Source organism: Budorcas taxicolor, chromosome 25 (genome assembly GCF_023091745.1).
Source record: "Budorcas taxicolor isolate Tak-1 chromosome 25, Takin1.1, whole genome shotgun sequence".
Lineage (NCBI taxonomy): Eukaryota > Metazoa > Chordata > Mammalia > Artiodactyla > Bovidae > Budorcas > Budorcas taxicolor.
In genome coordinates this window covers 51,984,055-52,007,751 of record NC_068934.1, presented here as the reverse complement: position 1 = coordinate 52,007,751, position 23,697 = coordinate 51,984,055, and the positions used below count along the sequence as shown (strand labels likewise).

Here is a 23,697-nt window from a genome sequence, read left to right as displayed (position 1 = left end):
TTTATAATAGCCAGGACATGGAAACAACTTAGATGTCCATCAGCAGATGAATGGATAAGAAAGCTGTGGTACATATACACAATGGAGTATTACTCAGCCATTAAAAAGAATTCATTTGAATCAGTTCTGATGAGATGGATGAAACTGGAGCCGATTATCCAGAGTGAAGTAAGCCAGAAAGAAAAACACCAATACAGTATACTAACACATATATATGGAATTTAGAAAGATGGCAATGACGACCCTGTATGCAAGACAGCAAAAAAGACACAGATGTGTATAACGGACTTTTGGACTCAGAGGGAGAGGGAGAGGGTGGGATGATTTGGGAGAATGACATTCTGACGTGTATACTATCATGTAAGAATCGAATCGCCAGTCTATGTCTGACGCAGGATACAGCATGCTTGGGGCTGGTGCATGGGGATGACCCAGAGAGATGTTATGGGGAGGGAGGTGGGAGGGGGGTTCATGTTTGGGAACGCATGTAAGAATTAAAGATTTTAAAATTAAAAAAATTAAAAAAAAAAAAAGGACCAGCTCTTTGAAAAGAAAAAAAAAAAAAAAAGAAAATCCTATGGATGGAGGAGCCTGGTAGGCTGCAGTCATGGGGTCGCTAAGGGTCGGACACAATTGAGCGACTCCACTTTCACTTTTCACTTTCATGCACTGGGGAAGGAAATGGCAACCTATTCCAGTGTTCTTTCCTGGAGAATCCCAGGGACGGGGGAGCCTGGTGACTTGCCGTCTATGGGGTCGCACAGAGTCGGACACGACTGAAGCGACTTAGCAGCAGCAGCACTAACAAAGCCAGAACCTGCGGGAGATCTCCTTCCTCTTGCAGTGTCTCTCTAGCGCCCTCTACTGAAAAAGTTTGCATGATGCTCAGCGTCAAGGAGAAAGTGCACAGGAGTTCCATCACGTACTGAAGGCCGTGCGTGCATATGGAGCTGTGCATTTGGAGCTGGCACTGTCAGCCTCTGTGGCTTTAAGATGGTGGCAGGAGTGGGTGGGTCCTTCAGTCATTCGTGTGGAGAGATCCTCTTACAGCCTGGGTTTCTGTAATGTGATGAAAGGCAGTGTCTTCACACGGAGTTGTAGCTGATCCCCAAACAGGATCTCTGCAGTTCCCTGGGCACATGAAGTCTCATTTTATTTTGTTTTTCCATCATAGGATAAACCAAAACCCAGACCTGGAGACCTGATTGAAATTTTTCGGATTGGCTATGAGCACTGGGCCATCTATGTGGAAGACGATTGTGTGGTTCATCTGGCTCCCCCAAGTAAGAGCGGATACTCTATTGCAGTGATCCCCTGGGTCATGGACCGATTCAGGTCCGTGGCCTGTTAGGAACTGGGCAGTACGGTAGGAGGTGAGTGGGGGCCAATGAGTAAAGCTTCATCTGTATCTACAGTGGCTCCCCATCGCTCACATTTCCAAATTGTCACAATGTGATAATAACAGAAAAAAAGTGCACAATAAATTTAATGTGCTTGAATCATCCCGAAACCATCCTGTCCTGACCCATGGAAAAGTTGTCTTCCATGAGAATGGTCCCTGGTACCAAAAAGGCTGGGGTCCACTGCTCTATTGAAATATTGATATTGAAGTTAGCAGCATAAGAGGGACAGTTAATTATGGTGTCCCTCAGCTGCTACCTTACTTCAGCAATAAAACACCAGAAGCATGACTGGACCTTAATTTACTGTGTGATTGAGCTTGGTCTCTGTCCATCAAAAACCACTGAGTGTCCAGCCCTAAGACAGATGCAAGTGTGAAGAACATCCCTAAGTTCCCTGACCACCTAGACCACCTTTTCTTTTAAAATAGAGATGTCAGGTGGCTCAGTAGTAAAGAGCCCGTATGCCCAGCAGGAGATGCAAGGAAGATCCCTCAGAGAAGGAAATAGCACCCCACTCCAGTATTCTTGCCTGAAAAATCTCATGGACAGAGGAGCCTGGGGGCTTCTAGTCCATGGGGTCGCAAAGTCAGACACAGCTTAGTTCAAGATCTTCCTCTATTTCTGAGGATTCCCTGGGAGGGGTGCAGATATTTATGCCTTCTGATTGCCCACTTCCTTCCCGTTGTCCCCAAATGCCGCTTCCGGCTTCCTGGTCACCTTTGGCAGCTCCACCCTCACTGGATCTCCCTGCTTTTCCGACCCATCCCAGGTGGCTTCACCCTCAGTGTGGACACTGTTCTCCTTTCATTTCAGCATGAGCACAGGGCTGAGATTAAACAGGTGACTAATTAAATTTTAGTTGAGGTTTGATGGGGGTGGAAATGGTAATAGTAGAAGATTACAGCACGGAATGTGAAACAGCTTAAAACTGGACATCTAGAACCATTTGTCACATGGTGTCCTCAGGAGATGGTCCCTGGGGGAGCTGGAGACGGAGAGGCATGGGGCTCCACTGTGTAATCTTTGACACCTCTGGCATTTTGCCTCCTGCGCAAGTACTGCCTGTTCAAGTTGAGATTACAGAAGGGCACTGATACCAAATGCCTATGGGCACACCTTGATCATACCGACTCAATGGACATGAGTTTGAGTGGATTCCAGGAGTTGGCGATGGACAGGGAGTCGTGGTGTGCTGCAGTCCATGAGGTCGCAAAGAGTCGGACATGACTGAGCTACTGGCTCTCCTGCCCGTGTCCTGTCCCCTTCGGTTGGCCCAGCCTCTCACCTGGCTGGGACCTTCCCGCAGAGCAGAGTCCCTCTCTCCTGCTTTGCTTCCCCACTCATCCGACTGCCTGTCCCACTTCCTGTCTGGATGCCTATGTGAAAAATGGAAAATCATTTCACATCGCATTCATCTCCCCTCTTCTTTCCAGGCTAAATCCAGGAAACTTCTTCTGGTACAACCAGAGTTGTTATAGGGATATGTTAACAGTTATGTCCCTACCCTCCCCGTCAGATCTTCCTCTAAAAATGAATTCTGCCATTTTTGTTCCCTGAAGCTGAATTGCCTACTGCCAGCTTTTGTGAAATCAGCAGATAGACTTCAAATGCTTCGCAAAGAAAACGGGACATTTCTTGCACTCACATAACTTACAGCGGGGAGGGTTCCCATGTTTAAATATCCATATGGTTGTAGCAGGAAGACAGTCCTGTATTAAACTGCCACTTACCTGGCCTTGAGTGGGTTTCTGACCCTCTCTGAGGCTCTCCTCTAAGGACTGGGTATGATAATACAGCAGCGTCAAATGTTTCTTTCTTCAAAGCTGTGGAACCCTGTTTTAAAATAAACTCTCAAGGAGAATCCTAATGCTTGAGTGGAAAGGGAGAATGGCTTTCATGGAAGCTAGTTGGAATGGGTCCCATCTAGAGTCCTCTTGGCTTCTTGAGGCATGGCCTCTTGGCTTTGCCTGCGCCCCTGCAGGGGCGGCAGGGGGAGGCCTGGCAGGAAGCCATAATCCTTCCCCCAGGAGCCAATGACTCTTACATGTAAGGGTGCTTGTCACCCTGGGTTCTGGTAAGGAAAGCAAGTCCTAGGACTTGGTCGAGTCAGTACACAGAATAGAATCTGGGACCACACTATAAGGTGCTTCCAGAGCTTGGTGAGAAAGAGATTGCTGTGAGGGTTGAAAGTGGGGAGTGCAGAAAACAGGGCAGAAGGTTTCTTGGGGAAGCTGGCCCTTTGCGTCTCATTTAGCCCCACTCCCATTCTCTGTTGCGCCTGTTAGAGACAGTGAAACTGGGGCCCTAAGAGAAGCCATTCACCCAGCCCCTGGAGTGAGCCGGGGGCTCTGTACCGTGGCCCCTTGCAGCTCCCAACTCTGGCTTGTCTTTGGCTGCCAGGTGAGGAATTTGAGGCTGGCAGCATCACTTCTGTCTTCAGCAACCGGGCAGTGGTGAAATACAGTCGTCTGGAGGACGTGCTGCACGGCTGCTCCTGGAAGGTCAACAACAAGCTGGATGGGACGTACCTGCCCCTGCCTGTGGACAAGATCATCCAGCGGACAAAGAAGATGATCAACAAGATTGTGCAGTACAGCCTGATCGAGGGGAACTGCGAGCACTTTGTCAACGACCTGAGATACGGCGTGCCCAGGAGCCAGCAGGTGTGGCATTCCACTCTCGGGAGTCCTTGCTCCAGTGCTTCAGGCTCAGGCCCTGGTGTGAGGGGTCTCCCGTCTCACGAGCACTTGCATGTGAAAAGAAGATGCCGGGGAGCAAGGGGGTGATAGGAGGTCCTCCCAAGGAGCCTGGGTTGAGCGTTCAGGAGACCTAAGCCCAGGTCTGTGTGAAACTGCTCCCTGTGTGACCGTGTCCTAGGGAGCTCCCCTCCCCACGTCTCAGACTCCCTGTACGTAGAATAAGGGACTCAGTGGCTGTGCCCTTCTGACTGCCACACTACAGGCAGACCCTGGGCTGAATGGCTCTGGGGGACAAGAGAACTAGGAGCCCAGGTTGCCTCCTGCCTCTGATGTCCATCTCGGACAATCCTGGCTTGTCCAGGTCTCTCGCGGCTCTAGCATCTTTGGGCTGCTTCCTCCTAGGCAGGCCAGTTCCTGAAGAGGGTGGTGAGGTAGGGGTGTGGCAGGGCGGGGTCCTAGGAGCCTCACTGAGGGTCCTGTGAGCTGGTCTCCTTTGCAGGTGGAGCATGTGCTGATGGAGGGAGCAAAGGCGGCAGGGGCGGTGCTCTCAGCCGTGATGGACAGCATAAGACCCAAACCAGCGACAGCCTGAAGGTGCTGAAAACCCCAGGCAGAGGAAGAGCGGCCGAGCTGGCAGAGAGAACCCGGGCCTCCTTCTCTCCCCTGCCTTCCTCTCTCCATGGCCCCTTATAAGAAAATTGTGAGCTTCTGGAAGAATCTAGAATGTACCCAACTGCCCCTCCAGAAATACATCCAATATATGTGGTCATAGGCCCCTGGACTCTCAGGGTGGGAAGAACCTAATATTTGTTATGTATCTATTAGACACCAGGCACTGAGCTAAGCATTTCACATACTCATCTTAACTTTTTTTTTGTAGGAAAGGGAACTTAGTTACTTCTTAGGATGAACCTAGTCTGTGATGCTTTTTAACATCCTGGAAGATCTGCTGAATGTTCCTAGGAACAAAGAACTCTTTTCAGAAGTTCTCTTTAATGCCCTTTTCAGACACCCTCCCCGCACCCCCCCCTCCCCCCACTGCCAGAGCGGTTCAGGGGAGAAAGCCTTTAAGGAAACCTGTAACTTGTTGCTCAGGGCCAACTGTGCCTTCATCCAGAAGCCACAGAAATATCCCAAGAAATATTTTCTTTTAAAAATTATACATCATCTTTATTCTTTATTGTCTAAAAAGTGTCCCAATGTAAAGTTTAATTTGACGAGACCCTTTATCTTGCTTTTTCTGCCTCATAAGCACCAGAAAATTTAGAAATCTCCATCTTCACCAATTTCAGAGGAATATTTAAAATAATTTAATCAATGGACTTTGGTGTGAATGAGGGAGAGAAAGGAGTGATTTTTGTGCTTTGAAGAATGCGGCCATGCCTGTAAAGCTAAAATGATGGCTGGAGATCGTCAGTGCTAGCAGAGAGTTGAAGCCACCCCAGAAAGCCAGAGAAGGACTCTGAAAATGCCTAGGAAGCATGAGAGTTTGGAAGAGAGGGGAATGGAGCCCCCAGAGCATCTCAGATCAGGTCCGTTAAGATCTTCTGTGAGTCTTTCTCTCGTTTGGAAGAAATAGACCTGCGGTGAAACCATTCAGTTTCCCCTGCTCTGTTTTGTTCTTAGCCATCCAAGCTTCACTGACTCTTCCTGTCTCCTAGATTTTGGAGTCTGGATGTGTGTCTTTGATTGATTCCCCTCTGCCTTGCCTGAAGGGCCTCTCTCTCTGCTTGGCACAACAGTTTCAGGTGCTGGTGAGTGGAGCTCACCCCATCTCTGTGAATCATGACTAGGATAAAGTTGTTGCCCCGGCTGCCATCTCCTCCTCCCTGCTCCCCAGCATCACTGGAGTTCCCAGTATCCCTCCCTTCAGTCTCTTTATTCATGATATGGTCGAGGCTGGAGACTTCCTTTAGAGGAGAACCCAACTGTCAGGGTTATACTTTATAGATTTTAGCTTTGAATGAACTCAGTGATAGATTAGTAAACCTTTTGATCTGAAGGTCACTTTGAACTCACAGACCATATTAATCATTAATCGAGGGAACAGGGTGTTGTTTGATTAACAAACAACTCTCTCACGCCAGGATGTATTTAGTAACTTTGAAATAAGGCACTTATCTATTTCTTGCTTACGTTTGGAACAGAAAGACACTTCCCTGGGTCCTTTCTGGTTTGTACTAGGTGGGGCAGAGACCCTCAGAAGTATCTTCAGGGCTTATGTTCCTCAGTTCATCCAACAAACATGTTGGAATGTCTGCCATGTGTCAAGCCCTGGCTCTGCCCACCTTTGTCTGAACCCAGGAGTGGTGGTCTGGGATGGCAGTGAGTAGTTCTGAGATGGTTGGAGGGATGCAAGACACAGTGGAGCATGGGTTAGAGACCACCTACTGGTCAGTGGGCTCCCCCTGCTTCCAAGCTGTCCATAAAGTCGTGAGCTCTAGGAGGCACTCCTCACACTTTGCAGATGAGGAGGGGAGGGTTTCTTAAAGTGTCATTAAAAACTTGTAGCAGTTCCTGCATTCTAGGGTAAAAAGAACTCTGCTTTGAGTGGGACCCCTCCCCCCTGTGTGTGTGTGTATGTGTGTGTGTATGTGTGTGTGTGTGTGTGTGCGCGTGTGTGAGCACTCAGTTGTGTCCAACTCTTTGCAACCCCATTTGACTATAGCCTGGTAGGCTCTTCTGTCCATGGTATTCTCCAGGCAAGAATACTGGAGTGGGTTACCATTTCCTTCTCTAGGCATCTTCCCAACCCAGGGATCGAACCTGCATCTCTGGCGTCTCCTGCCTTGGCAGGTGGATTATTTACTACTAGTACCACCTGGAAAGCACTTGGGTGAGCCTGTTTAGTCTTGTAGATGTAAAACACATACCCACAATTGGAGAGGAGATCCCAAGGGAAAGCCATATGAAAGCAGATATTTCTGAGATGTTAACTATTGGTTTGTGTTCTTTTTTTTTTTTTTTTTAGTGTCTGTTCTTTTTTGCTTTGGCAGCTGCGGGCAAGTGGGAACAGTGATGGCATTGGTTCGTTTGGCCTATCACATGGAACAAAAAACACGAATGTGCTGTGTTGTTAATGGTGGGGAGGCCCATTCTAAGCGACTCATAGGCTGGCAGCTCCTAGGCACAACCCAGATATTTTGCTTGATGACGGAGGAAAGACGGACTTTGGGAAACCCCAAATAACCTCTGCAGAGATTACTGTGACAACAGAGGAATCTGGTTTTGCTGGCCAGGCATTGGGAGATAGGAGGGGAAATATGCCAGTCAGGCATGCAAACTGACACAATGGGAATGAATCCCCACCACTGGGGCAGCAGGCCAGAGCCTGAGGGGAGAAATGGAAGGGACCCCCCGACTGATAGTGGGAATAGAGATAAGCTGCTCCCAGGTTCCTGGTTTTAAGTTTTTGTCTTATGCCTATAATCACTTATTGTTATCCACAAGCCTTGTCTTTGCTGGGTGTGGCACATACAGGAAGGCGCCGGTGTGCATGGTTTGTAGCACCTGAGAGGGCTGCAGCTAACGGAAGAAGAGTCTCAGGGACCCCCAGAGGGAGTGCATCAGAAGCAAGCTGACCAGAGATTCCGTGGGGGTCCTCTGGAATACTGTGGGACAGAACCGGATTTCCTGCCGGCCTGCAGGAGGGGAGCTCATTCAAAAAAGTAAAGATTTTAAAGGGAAAGTTGACTCAATTCTGCAGGACTGGGATTTTTAGCTATTTATTTTGGATTTTTATATCACACATAGTCAAGCACAACATAAGGAGAAGGGGTGCTGGATACAGTCTGACCCCAGGCTATTCCTACTGAAACTTCTGTTAACGCTGTAGCAAAACAATACACGGTTAAACAAACTCTAAAAAGGCTGAGTTCAAACTCAAAGTTCTGTTCTCTGGAAGGGTCTGTTCCCTGTGCTTTTGAAGCCAGCCAGCCGGTTGTCAGCCAGCCGAGCAGACGATTTAATGAGAAGGCAGCTATTTGTTGACCGTGCCGGTGATGTTTCTTGGTGCAGAGAAAGTGGTTCATTTTTAAAAATTTGTTAAATTATGGTGGTGGATATTAAAAGACATTCAGTTTTCTAGGTTAAATATAAAAAAGATAATTTTTATGTTTTCAGAAAAATTGCTTCAAGTTCAACTTAAAAGGTAAAGCCTGTGTGAGTTTGTAGCAGTGTGGGGGGATGCCTTGTAAATGAGTAATTTTGGATTCTTCCAGTTGTGTTTCAAAAGAAGGGTGTTTGAAAAAGACAATCGACTGAGAAAAAAAAAAAAAACTCGACCGAAGCCACAGGTTCCTGGCCTTTCCATATCGATGCAGGAGGGCCCGACCTTCGCGGGAGCCTGTGAGCTGTGACCAAGGTGGTGGGGAGACAGTCTGAGTTGGAAAGACAAGGGAGGTCTGTCTTCAGGGGATTTTCCAGAGGAGTGCTTTCCAAGCTTTGCCTGAGCAGCGGAACCCTCCCTGCAGGCAGAATATCATGAAACTGCCCAATGCCAGAAACAGGAAAAATGGAGCAGCTGTGGGTGAAGCAGAGTCTAAAACTTCACGACCGGCTAGCCTTGGGGGAGGGCGTATGCTAGACCCGAAGCCTTTAGGGACAGGCTCCCAACAGTTCATGGGAGTAAAGTAATAATAGTGACAGCAGAGTGCTCACCCTGTTCCAGGCACTGTTTTGTTTTTTTTTTTTTAATTAGAGTGAATTTCATTTAATTTTAATTTTTATTTAATTTTGGGGTATAGTTGATTTCCAATGTTGCATTTCAGGTGTACAGCACCGTGATTCCCTTATATAAAATACATGCATCTGTTCTTTTTCGGGGCTTCCCAGGTGGCACTAGTGGTAAAGAACCTGCCTGCCAATGCAGGTGACATGAGACTCGGGTTCGATCCCTGGGTTGGGAAGATCCCCTGGAGGAAGGCATGGCAATTCACTGCAGTATTCTTGCCTGGAGAATCCTATGGACAGAGGAGCCTGGCAGGTTACCGTCTATAGGGTTGCAAAGAGTCAGACGTGACTGATGTGAGTTAATACACACATTCTTTTTCAGCTTCTTTTCCCATATAGGTTATTACAGAATATCGAGTAGAGTTCCCCTGTGCTGTATAGTAAGTACTTGTTATTTTATATAGAGTGCTGTGTATCTGTTAATCCCGGCCTCCTGATGACCATCAGTGACCCCGTGGCTCTACGTGTTCATTATCTCCGTCACAGACTCTGTGCCCACCGTGAACAGGTTGCACCCACTCACCCAGCTTTGCCCAGTCCTTTACGTGGGTAAATGTTTATAGCAGTAATGTCTCCACTTGGCAAAATAAGGACTTTGAGATCAAGAGCTGCATTATAATGAAATGCGGGAAGAGGGTAATTAAGGCCAGAAGATGCATAATGAAAAAGCCTATGTGGGGCAGGGACAAAGGGTTCCTCATCCACTGCGAAGGCAAAATCAATTGCACATAATCTTTATATCAGACTTTGGCTGTTGGATGAATATTAACGGATATTCATGAGTAGGATACATTTTTGAGCTGATCTATGGTAACTTTGGGCTTCCTTGGTGGCTCAGCCTGCAAAGAATCCACCTGCAATGCAGGAGACGTAGGTTAGATTCCTGGGTTGGGAAGATGCCTTGGAGAAGGGAATGGTTATCCACTCCAGTATTCTTGCCTGGAGAATCCCATGGACAGAGGAGCCTGGAAGGCCACAGTCCATAGCGTCGCAAAGAGTAGGACGTGACTGAGTGACTAAGTACACAGGCATGATACCTTTGGACAGGAAGTCCCTGCAGGATACGGAGACGGACAGTATCTGTCTCAGGGCTGAAGCAACAAAGTGTGTCCTCTCTACTGGGAAGTGGTGGGAGAAAAGTTAATCTTTTCTTTTTGTACCTCTTTGATGCAAATCCAGGATTGATGCTGCGCAGAGTCACATGCCACCCCGCCCCCCCACCGCCCACCACCCACCGCCCCTTGCCCCTCGCCTGACTCCCTGTGGCTGCGGCAGAGCTTGCCTGGGTGCTCTCGAGTCTCAGGGAGCCCATTCTGGCACACTGTATCAGGAGCAGGTTTCACTGCCATCTAGGCTCAGGGATAAAGCAAGAAGTTTCAGTATATCTTGCTCACATGCAGACACTGAGGGTTCTGTTCTTCCATATGTCTGTGCTTGGTGGGTGGCTGTCCAGGGCAGCCCTGGGACTTCACAGGGCAATAGGAAAACAGTGCTCTAACAGTGAAGAAATTACCTTTTAGGGGCTCACACTCAGGATTTCTAATCTGCAAGGCTGGTCTCTGGAAGGGTGGGGCTGGGGTGGAGCTTGTCTAAGAGCATTACCCAGACACCAAACAGGAGGACCCAGCCAGATACTAATATTAAGAAAAGTGTGGAAAGGATATTTGGTGTGGTTGAGCTATCATCTTCCAAACACAGGTAAGTAATCCTGGAGTGTGAAGTCAAGTGGGCCTTAGGAAGCGTTACTACAAACAAAGCTAGCGGAGGTGATGGAATTCCAGCTGAGCTATTTCAGATCCTAAATGACGATGCTGTGAAAGTGCTGCACTCAATATGCCAGCAAAATTAGAAAACTCAGCAGTGGCCACAGGACTGGAAAAGGTCCGTTTTCATTCCAATCCTAAAGAAGGGCAATACCAAAGAATGTTCAGACTACCACACAATTGCATTCATTTCACATGCTAGCAAGGTTATGTTCAAAATCCTTCAAGCTAGGTTTCCACAGCCCCTGAACTGAGAACTTCCAGATGTACAAGCTGGATTTAGAAAAGGCAAGAGAACCAGAGATCAAATTGCCAACATCTATTGGATCATAGAAAAAGCAAGAGAATTCCAGAAAAAAATCTGCTTCATTGACTACGCTAAAGCCTTTGACTGTGTGGATCATAACAAACTGTGGAAAATTCTTAAAACGGTGGGAATACCAGACCATCTTACCTGCCTCCTGAGAAATCTGTATGCAGGTCAAGAAGCAACTGTTAGAACTGGACATGGAACAACAGATTTATTCCAAATTGGGATAGGAGTACGTCAAGGCTGTATATTGTCACCTTCCTTATTTAACCTATATTGAGTAAATCATGAGAAATGCTGGGCTGGATGAAGCACAAACTGGGGTGAAGATTGCAGGGAGAATTATCAATAACCTCAGATACGAAGATGATACCACCCTAATGGCAGAAAGGACACAGGAACTAAAGAGCCTCATGATGAAGGTGAAAGAGGAGAGTGAAAAACCTGGCTTAAAACTCAACATTCAAAAAACTAAGATCATGGCATTTGGTTCCATTACTTCATGGCAAATAGATGGGGAAACAATGGAAACAGTGACAGACTTTATTTTCTTGGACTCCAAAATCACTGCAGGTGGACTACAGCCATGAAATTAAAAGATGCTTGCGCCTTGGAAGAAAAGCTTTGACCAACCTAGACAGCATGTTAAAAAGCAGAGACATCATTTTGCTGACAAAGGTCCATAGCGTCAAGGCTATGTTTTTTCCATTAGTCATATATGGATGTGAAAGTTGGACCATAAAGAAAGCTGAGTGCTGAAGAATTGATGCTTTTGAACTGGGGAGAAGACTCTTGAGAGTCCCTTGGACAGCAAGAAAATCAGACCAGTCAATCTTTACCACCCTATGGACTACAGTACACCCTGCCTTCCTGTCCCTCACTGTCTGCTGGAGTTTGCCAGTGAGGTGGCAAAGAACCAGACAGAACTCAGCGACTGAACAACAGCAACTATTATATTGCCTGCCAGACTAGCAATTCCATTTTGGCAGCACCACCACCATCTTTGACTCTACAGCAGAGTTTGCGCACTTATAAGTCCACCCCTTGGACTACAGCATGCCAGGCCTTCCTGTCCCTCACTGTCTCCCAGAATTTGCCCAGGTTCATGTCCACTGAGTAGGTGATGCTATCCAACCATCTCATCTCATAATAGTTGCTCGGTAGTGCCAGATGCTTAACCATTGGTGTATAAAGAGCAGTCTATCAAAGGTGAATTTTAATGTTCTAATACATAAAGATTAAGATTGTATGAAACTCATATGCATGGAAAATGAAGCTGTTCCTGCCCTGTCAATACAGCATCATAATAACTACCCAGAAATAAATTAGTCCTTCCAATAGGAGGAAGTGCCAAAGAGTTGATGCTTTCAATTTGTGGTGCTGGAGAAGACTCTTGAGAGTTCCTTGGACTGTGAGGAGATCAAACGAGCCAATCCTAAAGGAAATCAACCCTGAATATTCATTGGAAAGACTGATGCTGAAGTTGAAGCTCCAATATTTTGGCCACTTGATGCAAAGTGCCGACTCATTGGGAAAAACCCTGATGCTGGGAAAGATTGAAGGCAAAAAAAGGAGGTGGCAGAGGATGTTTGTTAGATAGCATCACCGACTCAATGGACAGGAATTTGAGCAAACTCTGGGAGATAGTGGAAGACAGAAGAGCCTGGTGTGCTGCAGTCCATGGGGTCACAAAGATTTGGATACGATATAGTGACTGAACAGCAACAAAAGGAGGAATTGAGGGAAGGACATTTATTCAGAGAAAAAAGAGCTTATCCCCTGGCTGCTTATAAAAGAGCTGTGTATTCCTGGCCATGGATGAATACATTTGAACTAAACTGACTTATCTTAAATGGGGTATCCCTGCCCTTGGATTTATCATTCACAGCTAGGGTCAACCGGATAGGAAACATGTATGAGGTTGCCAGAGAATCATTCTGAGCAACCATTTCTCTCCTGGGAATTTGAAACTTGGCTGAAGAGATGTGCAGAAGGTAAATTGTTGGTCTGAGTCATTTTAAAGGGTTCAGCATAAAAATTCCAAATTCCTGCTTTTGGGGCTCCAGAGGGATCCCCACCCCTGCCTTTCTGAGACTTGCTTCTTCAAATCTTCTTTTGATTTTCTAAGTGCCCGGGGCCCAGGGAGATAGTGTGGGAGAAATAGAGCTCCTCTTTGTCCGTTGCTGGTCCTCTTCTTGCTGGAGAGTGGGGCCAGGTCACCAGTGCCAATGGGCTAGAGGAAGGATTTCAAAATTCTTTGATTGTACCAGTTCCAGTGTTACTGAGATAGAACAAGCTCCCCAAACTGACAGCTGCCAGTGTCTCCAGGAGGGAGTCCCAGTTCCCTTTGCCTCTCCAGGAGGCTCTTCAAGATCAGCCAGGCTCTTTTCAAACTATTGCCTCTGTGCTTCTGTGATAGGACTTGGGGCTTGTGAGATGTTGCATGCACAATTTAAAAGCAGAGTCTGTCTCCTACAGCTCTCTGGTTCTCTTGAATATAATCCTAAGCTAAGCTAAGTCACTTCAGTTGTGTCTGACTCTGTGCGACCCCATAGACCGCAGCCCACCAGGCTCCCCCATCCCTGGGATTCTCCAGGCAAGAACACTAGAGTGGGTTGCCATTTCCTTCTCCAATGCATGAAAGTGAAAAGTGAAAGTGAAGTCGCTCAGTTGTATCCGACTCTTAGCGACCCCATGGACTGCAACCTACCAGGCTCCTCCATCCATGGGATTTTCCAGGCAAGAGTACTGGAGTGGGGTGCCATTGCCTTCTCTGGAATATATAATCCTACTGGTTTTCAAATGAGATGTTTTTGGGGTCTTGTTTTCCTGGTGCAGGACCGTTGGGCTAGGGAGCCTGATGCGGGGCTTGGACCCCTCACTCCTTGAGGAAGAGCTCTACAATTGTGACAGTCCTCCCATTTGTGACAGTCCTCCCTAGGCCCTCACTGATCTGGGGGGTCTGCATCCTGACAATATTATATCTCTGGCCCTCCTCCTGGCTCACTGTAGTTCCTTCTTTATGTCTTTAGTTGTGGACAGTCTTTTCTGCTAGTCTTCAGAGTGTTCGCATAGATATTTGTTCTAGTAGTAGTAATTTTGGTGTGTCCATGTAGGAGGTGAGTTTTGGGTCTTCCTCCTCCACCATCTTGGTCACCTGCCAAATCATTGAATATTGAATTTAGGAATAGGAAAAGGGAAGAAATCAAACTGACTCCTCAGTTTCTTTTTTGTGCATTGGACTGACATTGTCTAAATTCAGAATACAGGAAGGGCAAAATTTTGCTTTCCTTCTATTATTTTTTTTTTTTGGACATCTATGTAGGGTTTTCTACTTGGGATTTGAAATACTTCTTTAGACAAAATAGTGAGTCTAAGCCATAGACTTAGCAGGTATAATTGTTCAGTCACTCAGTCATATCTGACTTTTTGTGACCCCATGGACTGCAGCACACCAGGCTTCTTTATGGTCCAATTCTCACATAGGTACAGGAATGGTGGAAAAACAATAGCTTTGACTATATGGACCTTTGTTGGCAAAGTGATGTCTCTGCTTTTTAAAACACTGTCTAAGGTCATCATAGCTTTTCTTGCAAGGGGCAGGTATCTTTTAATAGCATGGCTGCAGCCACCATCCTGCAGTGATTTTGGAGACCAAGATAATAAATGTCTGTCACTGTTTCCATTTATATAGCCGGTATAGGCACATACTAAGTACCTATCAGTATCAGGAGCATCAGAGAAGATCATACAAAATGAAAAGAGAAGAAGGCTAAGGGTGAGCTTTTAGAACTCTGATTTTAAGTAGAGCATTGAGAAGATAGAGCCAGCAAAGAAGATATCAGGAATGGCTAGACAAACTAATAGGAGAAATAGAAATGTATCTGCCTACTGTAGACTTTAAAAAATGCTCATGAAACTTCCCTGGTGACTAGGGATAAAGAATCCACCTGTCAGTGCAGGAGACACAGTTTCGATTCCTGATCCAGGAGGATCCCACATGACACAGAGCAGCTAAGCCTGTGCGCCACAACCATTGAGCCTGTGCTCTAGAGCCTGGGAGCTGCAACTCCTGAAGCCCACGTGCCCTAGAGCCCATGCTCCAAAACAGGAGAAGCCATTCCAATGAGAAGCCTGTGCACAGCAGCTAGAGAGTAGACCCCACTTGCCGTAACTAGAGGAAAGGCCACACAGCATTGAAGACCCAGCACAACAAACAAGCAAAATTATTAAAAAAACTCACAACCCACAAGTTGAGAGTTATGTTTTATTCGGTGGGAGTTTTTAGGACTGCAAGCCCGGGAGACAACACTTCAAGTAACTCTGAGAGAACTGCTCTGAGGAGCTGAGGGGAGGAGCCAGGTTATGTAGAAGTTTTGCAACCAAGGGCAGGTAGTTCAAATGTCAAAAGTTTTTGTAAATTAAAGAAAACCAGATATGCAACGATCTGAGTTCACTGAAATCATTCCTTTGATATGCACCTCAGCTATCTGAGGCCAGTATCCTGCAACTCCTTTTCCAACAACACGAGAGATGACTCTACACATGGACATCATGTGTAGAAATTGACCATCACCAGATGGTCAATACTGTAATCAGAATGATTATATTCTTTGCAGCCAAAGATGGAGAAGCTCTATACAGTCAGCAAAAACAAAACCAGGAGCTGACTGTGGCTCAGATCATGAACTCCTTATTGCCAAATTCAAACTTAAATTGAAGAAAGTATGGAAAACCATTAGACCATTCAGGTATGACCTAAATCAAATCCCTTACAATTATAGTGACAAATAGATTCAAAGGACTAGATCTGATAGAGTGCCTGAAGAACTATGGACCAAGTTTTGTGACACTGTACAGGAGGCAGTGATCCAGACCAACCCTAAGAAAAAAATGCAAAAAGGCAAAATGATTGTTTGAGGAGGCCTTACAAATAGCTGAGAAAAGAGAAGCAAAAGTCAAAGGAGAAAAGGAAAGATATACCCATATGAATGCAGAGTTCCAAAGAATAGCAAGGAGAGATAAAAAAAGCCTTCCTCAATGATCAATGCAAAGAAATACAGGAAAACAATAGAATGGGAAAGGCTAGAGATCTCTTCAAGAGAATTAGAGATGCCAAGGGAATATTTCATGCAAAGATGGACACAACAAAGGACAGAAATGGTATGGACCTAACAGAAGCAAAAGATATTAAGGAGAGGTGGCAAGAATGCACAGAAGAACTATATTAAAAAGACCTTCATAACCCAGATAACCACGATGATGTGATCACTCACCTAGAGCCAGACATCCTGGAATGTGAAATCAAGTGGGCCTTAGGAAGTATCACTATGAACAAAGCTAGTGGAGGTGATGGAATTCCAGTTGAGCTATTTCAAATGCTAAAAGATGATGCTGTGAAAGTGCTGCACTCAATATGCCAGCAAATTTGGAAAACTCGGCAGTGGTCACAGGACTGGAAAAGGTCAGTTTTCATTCCAATCCCAAAGAATGGCAATGCCAAAGAATGTTCAAACTATCGCACAATTGCACTCATCTGAACACAGATGAGCAAAGTAATGCTCAAAATTCTCCAAGCCAGGCTTCAACAGTATGTGAACCGTGAACTCCCAGATGTTCAAACTGGAATTAGAAAAGGCAGAGGAACCAGAGATCAAATTTCCAACACCCATTGGCTCATTGAAAAAGCAAGAGAGTTCCAGAAAGACATCGACTCCTCTTGAGAAATCTGTATGCAGGTCAAGAATCAACAGTTAGAACTGGAAATAGAGCAACAGACTTGTTCCAAAATGGGGTAAGAGTATGTCAAAGCTATATTGTCACCCTGCTTATTTAACTTGTATGCAGAGTACATCATGAGAAATGCCAGGCTGGATGAAGCACAAACTGGAATCAAGATTGCCGGGAGAAATATCAATAACCTCAGATATGCAGATGACACCACCCTTATGGCAGAAAGTGAAAAAGAACTAAAGAGCCTCTTGATGAAAATGAAAGAAGAGAGTGAAAAATTTGGCTTAAAATTCAACATTCAGAAAGCGAAGATCATGGTATTTGGTCCCATCGCTTCATGGCAAATAGATGGGGAAACAATGGAAACAGCGACAGACTTTATTTTCTTGGGTTCCAAAATCACTGCAAATGGTGACTGCAGCCATGAAATTAAAAGATGCTTGCTCCTTGGAAGGGAAGTTATGACCAACCTAGATAGCATATTAAAAAGCAGAGACATTACTTTGCTAACAAAGGTCCATCTAGTCAAAGTTAAGTTTTTTCAGTAGTCATGTATGGATGTGAGAGTTGGATTATAAAGAAAGCTGAGCACTGAAGAATTGACGCTTTTGAACTGTGGTGTTGAAGACTCTTGAGAGTTCCTTGGACTGCAAGGAGATTCAACCAGTCCATCCTAAAGGAAATCAGTCCTGGACATTCATTGGAAGGACTGATGTTGAAGCTGAAACTCCAATACTTTGGCCACCTGATGTGAAGAACTGACCCATTGGAAAAGATCTTGATTTTGGAAAAGTTTGAAGGCGGGAGAAGAAGGGGATGACAGAGGATGAGATGGTTGGATGGCATCACTGACTCAGTGGACATGAGTTTGAGTGAGCTCCGGAAATTGGCGATGGACAGGGAAGCCTGGCATGCTGCAGTCCATGGGGTTGCAAAGAGTCAGACTCAACTGAACAACTGAACTGAACTGAACTGATCCTGTTTTCAACTCTTGAGCTTCCTTTTCTCAGGGCTCACAGTAGGGAGTGGCTACAGTCTGATGGCTGCTAGATGGCAGGTGTTCTTTTCTTCCTGAATTCCCTCAGGGCTCACCGGCTCAATTGCTGATAGCTGTGACTGTCTTATTTACTGATATGGCAGGAATATTTCATTCCTCACTACTATCTCCTTCTGATGTGCCACCTCTTGCTATCACTTGCTCCTCTTGGTTATCTCTGTAAATAGTACTCCCTTCCACCCAGTTACCCAAGTCAAAAGTCTTTACAATACCTTTATGCTCAGTCAAGGCTCAGTCAGTTCCAAATCCAGTGAATTCTACTTACCAAACATCTTCCTATCATCATAATAAGATCAGAGAGAAAATTTTAGTGTTACTTGACTTAATATGGTTCCAGCCCAAACTGAAGTAATCATGTTCCTGCTAACTTGGGCTGCTTCATTGCATACGCATGAATACATTATTATTAACATTTGCCTTGGGTTGTGTTGTGGCAGTCTGAGTCAGAAAGACTCAGATTTTCTGAAAAAGAATTTCCAGACACAGAATATTTCAGAAGGGGTGAATTTATTTAGAGCAATGAGCAGAGATAATGAAGACACTGCCAATGCAGTGGCCCAACCTTCTGACAGACCAGGGAGAAGTGATAGTTTTGCGGGTTGTGGTTGGTGGTGTATTAGTTGCTTAGTCATGTCCGACTCTTGCAACCCCATGGACTGTAGTCTGCCAGGCTCCTCTGTCCGTGGGATTCTCCAGGCAAGTATACTGGAGTGGGTGGCCATTTCCTTCTCCAGGGGATCTTCCCGACCCAAGAATCGAACCCAGTTCTCCTGCATTGCAGGCAGATTCTTTACCAACTGAGCTACAGAGGAAGTCCTTTTGTGAGTTAGTAGCCAATTTTTATAGCCACAAGGCAAAGAAAATTCCTGCTTCAAGGTTGGCATTAGGTGATTGGTTAGGGTACTATAGGGTGACTATTGGGATGGGCAGTTTTGCCTACTTTGGGGCCAGGAAACCTGCTGGTGATGATCAGGGGGACCTTTGGCAATGCTTACAAGGGGCTCAGTCAGTGCTGGAGGTGACACTTGTTTCTTGGCTTTGCCTCAGTGGCCTTGGTGAAAGGCCTCACACCTGTGGCCTTGGGCCAGGACTCCACAGGCTGGTTTCTTGAGAAAGAAGTTCCAAGGTACAAATGTGCACACAGGTTTATTGCAGCATTCTTTTAGACCTACATTCCATAAGTGTGCAACAGAAGCTTGATTGTTGAGAGGTTCATGTTGAATCACAATAGATAGCTCTTAAGTGATTTCATGGGCAGATGGAATGGCTCTTCAGAAATGTCTGGAATTAAACCATAGTGGGAAACTTTGTAACTACACATTGATTAGTCAATAGATACAGGTTTCCCCTCACTAGATGGATGTAACCTTGGGGATATATTTCCCCTTGTGAAGTGAAGTGAAGTGAAATTGACTCAGTTGTGTTCAACTCTTTGCGACTCTCCATGGAATTCTCCAGGTCAGAATACTGGAGTGGGTAGCCTTTCCCTTCTCCAGGGGATCCTCCAAACCCAAGCATTGAACCCAGGTCTCCCGCATTGCAGGCAGATTCTTTACCAGCTGAGCCACAAGGGAAGCCCAAGAATGCTGGAGTGGGTAGCCTTCCCGTCTCCCGTGGATCTTCCTGACCCAGGAATTGAGCCAGGGTCTCCTGCACTGCAGGTGGATTCTTTACCAACTGAGCTATCAATAGTTCCCCTTGACCTAGATCAATTCTAATGGAGGCTATAAGCTATCACTTGCCCAAACTCACAGCATTAGGGAATTGCTATTTTGGCCCTGAAAGGGAGGTCTAGGTGATACATCACACCTATCAGAGCTTCCATTACAGCCCACAACTTGTGCCACACAGATCCACTTGATTTGTAAGAATTCCTCTATCAGGGAACAGCTCCTTTAGGGAGAAGTTATAAGAGAGATTTAGAGTGATGATCTACACGCAGATATCACCATTGTAGCTGGTATCAGGTTGGCAAATGTTACTCACCATCTCTCTCCTGCACAATTCATTCTAGGCATCTCTCAACCTTCTGGTCTGGGCTGCATATGAGGAGGAATGATACAGACCCAATCCCTGAGGCATCAGAGGTCCTACTCACCATGCTCTTTTCAGGTCCTGGCAAATTTTCATGTCCCTCTATAGTCAAAATTACACAGGGCAATACTAAGAGATGTCCCAACGGAACACAGATAGCAGAGAAAAATGACGTAAGCACACTGGAAAGATCAGCTCTACCTCCTGCTGCTTATCAGGGTCTATTAATCTCGATTGGTGACTACCTTCCCTACCTACTAGCCTCTTAGTCCAGAAATCTGATGTGAGTTAGGGGTAGGCATAACTTTATGTTTGAGTTTCTCCCGGTGTCTCCTGATGGAAATGTTTCCATTCTGTATCAGTTCAGTTCAGTTCAGTCGCTCAGTCATGTCCGACTCTTTGCGACCCCATGAATCGCAGCACGGCAGGCCTCCCTGTCCATCACCAACTCCTGGAGTTCACTCACACTCACGTCCATCGAGTCAGTGATGCCATCCAGCCATCTCATCCTCTGTCGTCCCCTTCTCTTCCTGCCCCCAATTCCTCCCAGCATGAGAGTCTTTTCCAATGAGTCAACTCTTCGCATGAGGTGGCCAAAGTACTGGAGTTTCAGCTTTAGCATCATTCCTTCCAAAGAAGTCCCAGGGCTGATCTCCTTCAGAATGGACTGGTTGGATCTCCTTGCAGTCCAAGGGACTCTCAGGACCTATATACTCACAGATACTTGATTTGAAGTGAGAGAAAGAACAGAGTTCCCATATGGGGAACTGAGAGTTTGATAAATTGAGCCATTTCAACTTCTGGCGTTTTGTCCTCAGGGTAAATACCTGTGGGCGAACAAAGCACCATATACTGGTCATTGATTTGGAATATATACTACATCCTGAGAAAAGCTTCCCATTTTGGCAGAATATCATCTCAACTGCAGTTTCACAAAGCTGTTCCACTGCCCTTGGGACTGGCACCTTCTGGGTAGCAGAGTGGGTGATAGACCTAGGGCATCCCATGGTCATGAATTCACTGCTAGGCTTCTTTTCTTTCCATGTGTGTCTCCTGGTTCAGTGAAATGTATATTATAAAGTAAGTAACCTCCAATTAAAATAAATAAATTTATATTTAAAAAAATCCAATATTTGGCTGACCATCCATTCTCAATGCCTTCGGATAGTTGAGGGTTGGTTGAGGGCATGAAAGCAAAAAAGAGAAATCCTTAAACCCAGAATGCAAGTTAACTTTATTCAAGGTGTCCCCTACTCCTCTAGAAATGAAAGGGATCTAATCTAATCAATTTGTCATCAAAGTACTGGTTGGTCTCCTTGAGGAAAAGTGCCATGTTGGTGACACTCTATTGCTTGCAGTTTAGACATTTGGCAGCAATGACAGCTAGTTCAGAGGTTGTACCTAGTCTCAATCCCTGCCTCTAGTTGGAAGCCAATTTTGCTTACCTTGGAGAGGCTGGTGACAGAGAATGGTGGGCATTAACTCTAAGTCATTTGGTTACTTCATTGTTTAGTGCCTCATCTATCCTGTTTGGTGTCTAGCTAGTGGGTGATAAAAATGATACAAAGACCTTCACAACTCATGCCACTCCCATAAGTGCCTCCTGCCCAGTCCTCCTATTCATCTATCATCCATTCTTTCTGTGTTTAGGCCCAGACTAACAGCTCAGTTGGGAAGGAATCTGCCTGCAATGCAGGAGACTGGGTTCAATCCCTTGGTTGGGAAGATCCCCTGGAGAAGCAAATGGCAACCCGCTTCAGTATTCTTGTCTGGAGAAACCCATGGACAGAAGAGCCTGGCAGGCTGCTGTCCATGGGGTCACAAGAGTCGGACATGACTTACTGACTAAATCACCAACAAGCTAAGCCATTTGAAAACCTCTGTATTTCGTATACAATATATCTTACGCAGGCTACTTTTCTTTCCACACAAAGTGGATGATCAGATGTCATGCCTGAATCTCTGCCCATTTAGAGAATTTCCTTGAGGTCACCCAGTGTGGGCCAATAGTTCAGTAACAGTCTGTGGTTTGTACACATATTTGAGTCATTCCTCATGTGAACCTAGCCCAATAATCTTCTTCCACTGTCTTCCAGTCATGACAGATACCTGGGGTGGGGGTGGGGGTGGGGGTGGGCTTGGGGTGCCTGGTGTGAAGGGAAATGAAGTGTAATAATTGGTAGATGACTGGGGCTTTGAACCACACTTCTAACATAACTTATATGTGTCCTCTGTCTCTGTGCTTGTCCTTTTCTTCAGAATTCTTGATCCTCAGAAACTGTGTAAGACAAATGTTTCTTGTTTTAAGCTGCTAAATACTGGAGTGATAGTTTTGCAGCAATAGATAACTTCACATCTCTACCAATACATCCTTTTTCTTTTTGGTAACAGTCACCCTAACAGGTGTGATTTCTATTTGCAGCTCCCTGATGATTAGTGATGTTGAGCATGTTTTCATATGTGTGCCTACTAGCCATTTGTGTGCCTTCTTTGGAAGAATGTCTTTTCAGATCGTTTGCACATTTTAAATTATTTTACTTTTGGCAGCACTGGATCTTCATTGCTGCACGTGGGCTTTCTCTAATTTTGGTGAGCAGGGGTTACTATCTAGCTGAGCAAGAGCTTTTCATCACTGTGGCTTCTCTTGTTGCAGGGCATGGGTTCTAGGGCACACAGGCTTGGTGGTTGTGGTACTCAGGCTTAGAGCACGATAGTGGTTGTGGTACATGGACTCTACAGCAAGTGGGCTTTAGTGGTTGTGGTGCACAGGCTTAGTTGCCCCATGGCAAGTGGAATCCTCCTGGACCACGGAGTGAACCTGTGACCCCTGCGTTGGCAGGCAGATTCTTAACGACTGGACCACTAGGAAAACCCCCTTTGCACATTTTTAATTTGGATTTTTTTTTGTTTTAAATATTATTGGTTGCACAAAATCCTCACATTTTCAATGTGGTTGCTGTATTTTTCAGCTCCAGATTTTATGCTTGGTTCCCTTTCATAATTTCTATGTAATGCTCAAAATTCTCCAAGCCAGGCTTCAGCAATACGTGAACCGTGAACTTCCTGATGTTCAAGCTGGTTTTAGAAAAGGCAGAGGAACCAGAGATCAAATTGCCAACATCTGCTGGATCATGGAAAAAGCAAGAGAGTTCCAGAAAAACATCTATTTCTGCTCATTGACTATGCCAAAGCCTTTGACTGTGTGGATCACAATAAACTGGAAAATTCTGAGAGAGATGGGAATACCAGAGCACCTGACCTGCCTCTTGAGAAACCTGTATGCAGGTCAGGAAGCAACAGTTAGAACTGGACATGGAACAACAGACTGGTTCCAAATAGGAAAAGGAGTACATCAAGGCTGTATATTGTCGCCCTGCTTATTTAACTTATATGCAGAGTACATCATGAGAAACACTGGGCTGGAAGAAACACAAGCTGGAATCAAGATTGGCGGGAGAAATATCAATCACCTCAGATATGTAGATGACACCACCCTTGTGGCAGAAAGTGAAGAGGAACTAAAAAACCTCTTGATGAAAGTGAAAGAGAAGAGTGAAAAAGTTGGCTTAAAGCTCAACATTCAGAAAGCGAAGATCATGGCATCCGGTCCCATCACTCCATGGGAAATAGATGGGGAAACAGTGGAAACAGTGTCAGACTTCATTTTTTGGGCTCCAAAATCACTGCAGATGGTAATTGCAGCCATGAAATTAAAAGATGCTTACTCCTTGGAAGGAAAGTTATGACCAACCTAGATAGCATATTCAAAAGCAGAGACATTACTTTGCCGACTAAGGTCCGGCTAGTCAAGGCTATGGTTTTTCCAGTAGTCATGTATGGATGTGAGAGTTGGACTGTGAAGAAGGCTGAGCGCCGAAGAATTGATGCTTTGGAACTGTGGTGTTGGGGAACACTCTTGAGAGTCCCTTGGACTGCAAGGAGATCCAACCAGTCCATTCTGAAGGAG

At 45.6% G+C, this 23,697-nt stretch overlaps 1 protein-coding gene across 1 annotated transcript; it reads left to right on the top strand.

Moving 5' to 3' along the window:
• Positions 1–1,174: 1,174 nt before the first annotated feature.
• Positions 1,175–4,694, top strand: LOC128068610 (phospholipase A and acyltransferase 5; the record flags this gene model as incomplete). Its single annotated transcript, XM_052661718.1, has 3 exons — positions 1,175–1,283; positions 3,804–4,066; positions 4,602–4,694. Coding segments are annotated over 3 exons (465 nt in total), but the record flags the coding sequence as incomplete, so codon positions are not given.
• Between the last annotated feature and the right edge of the window lie 19,003 nt (positions 4,695–23,697).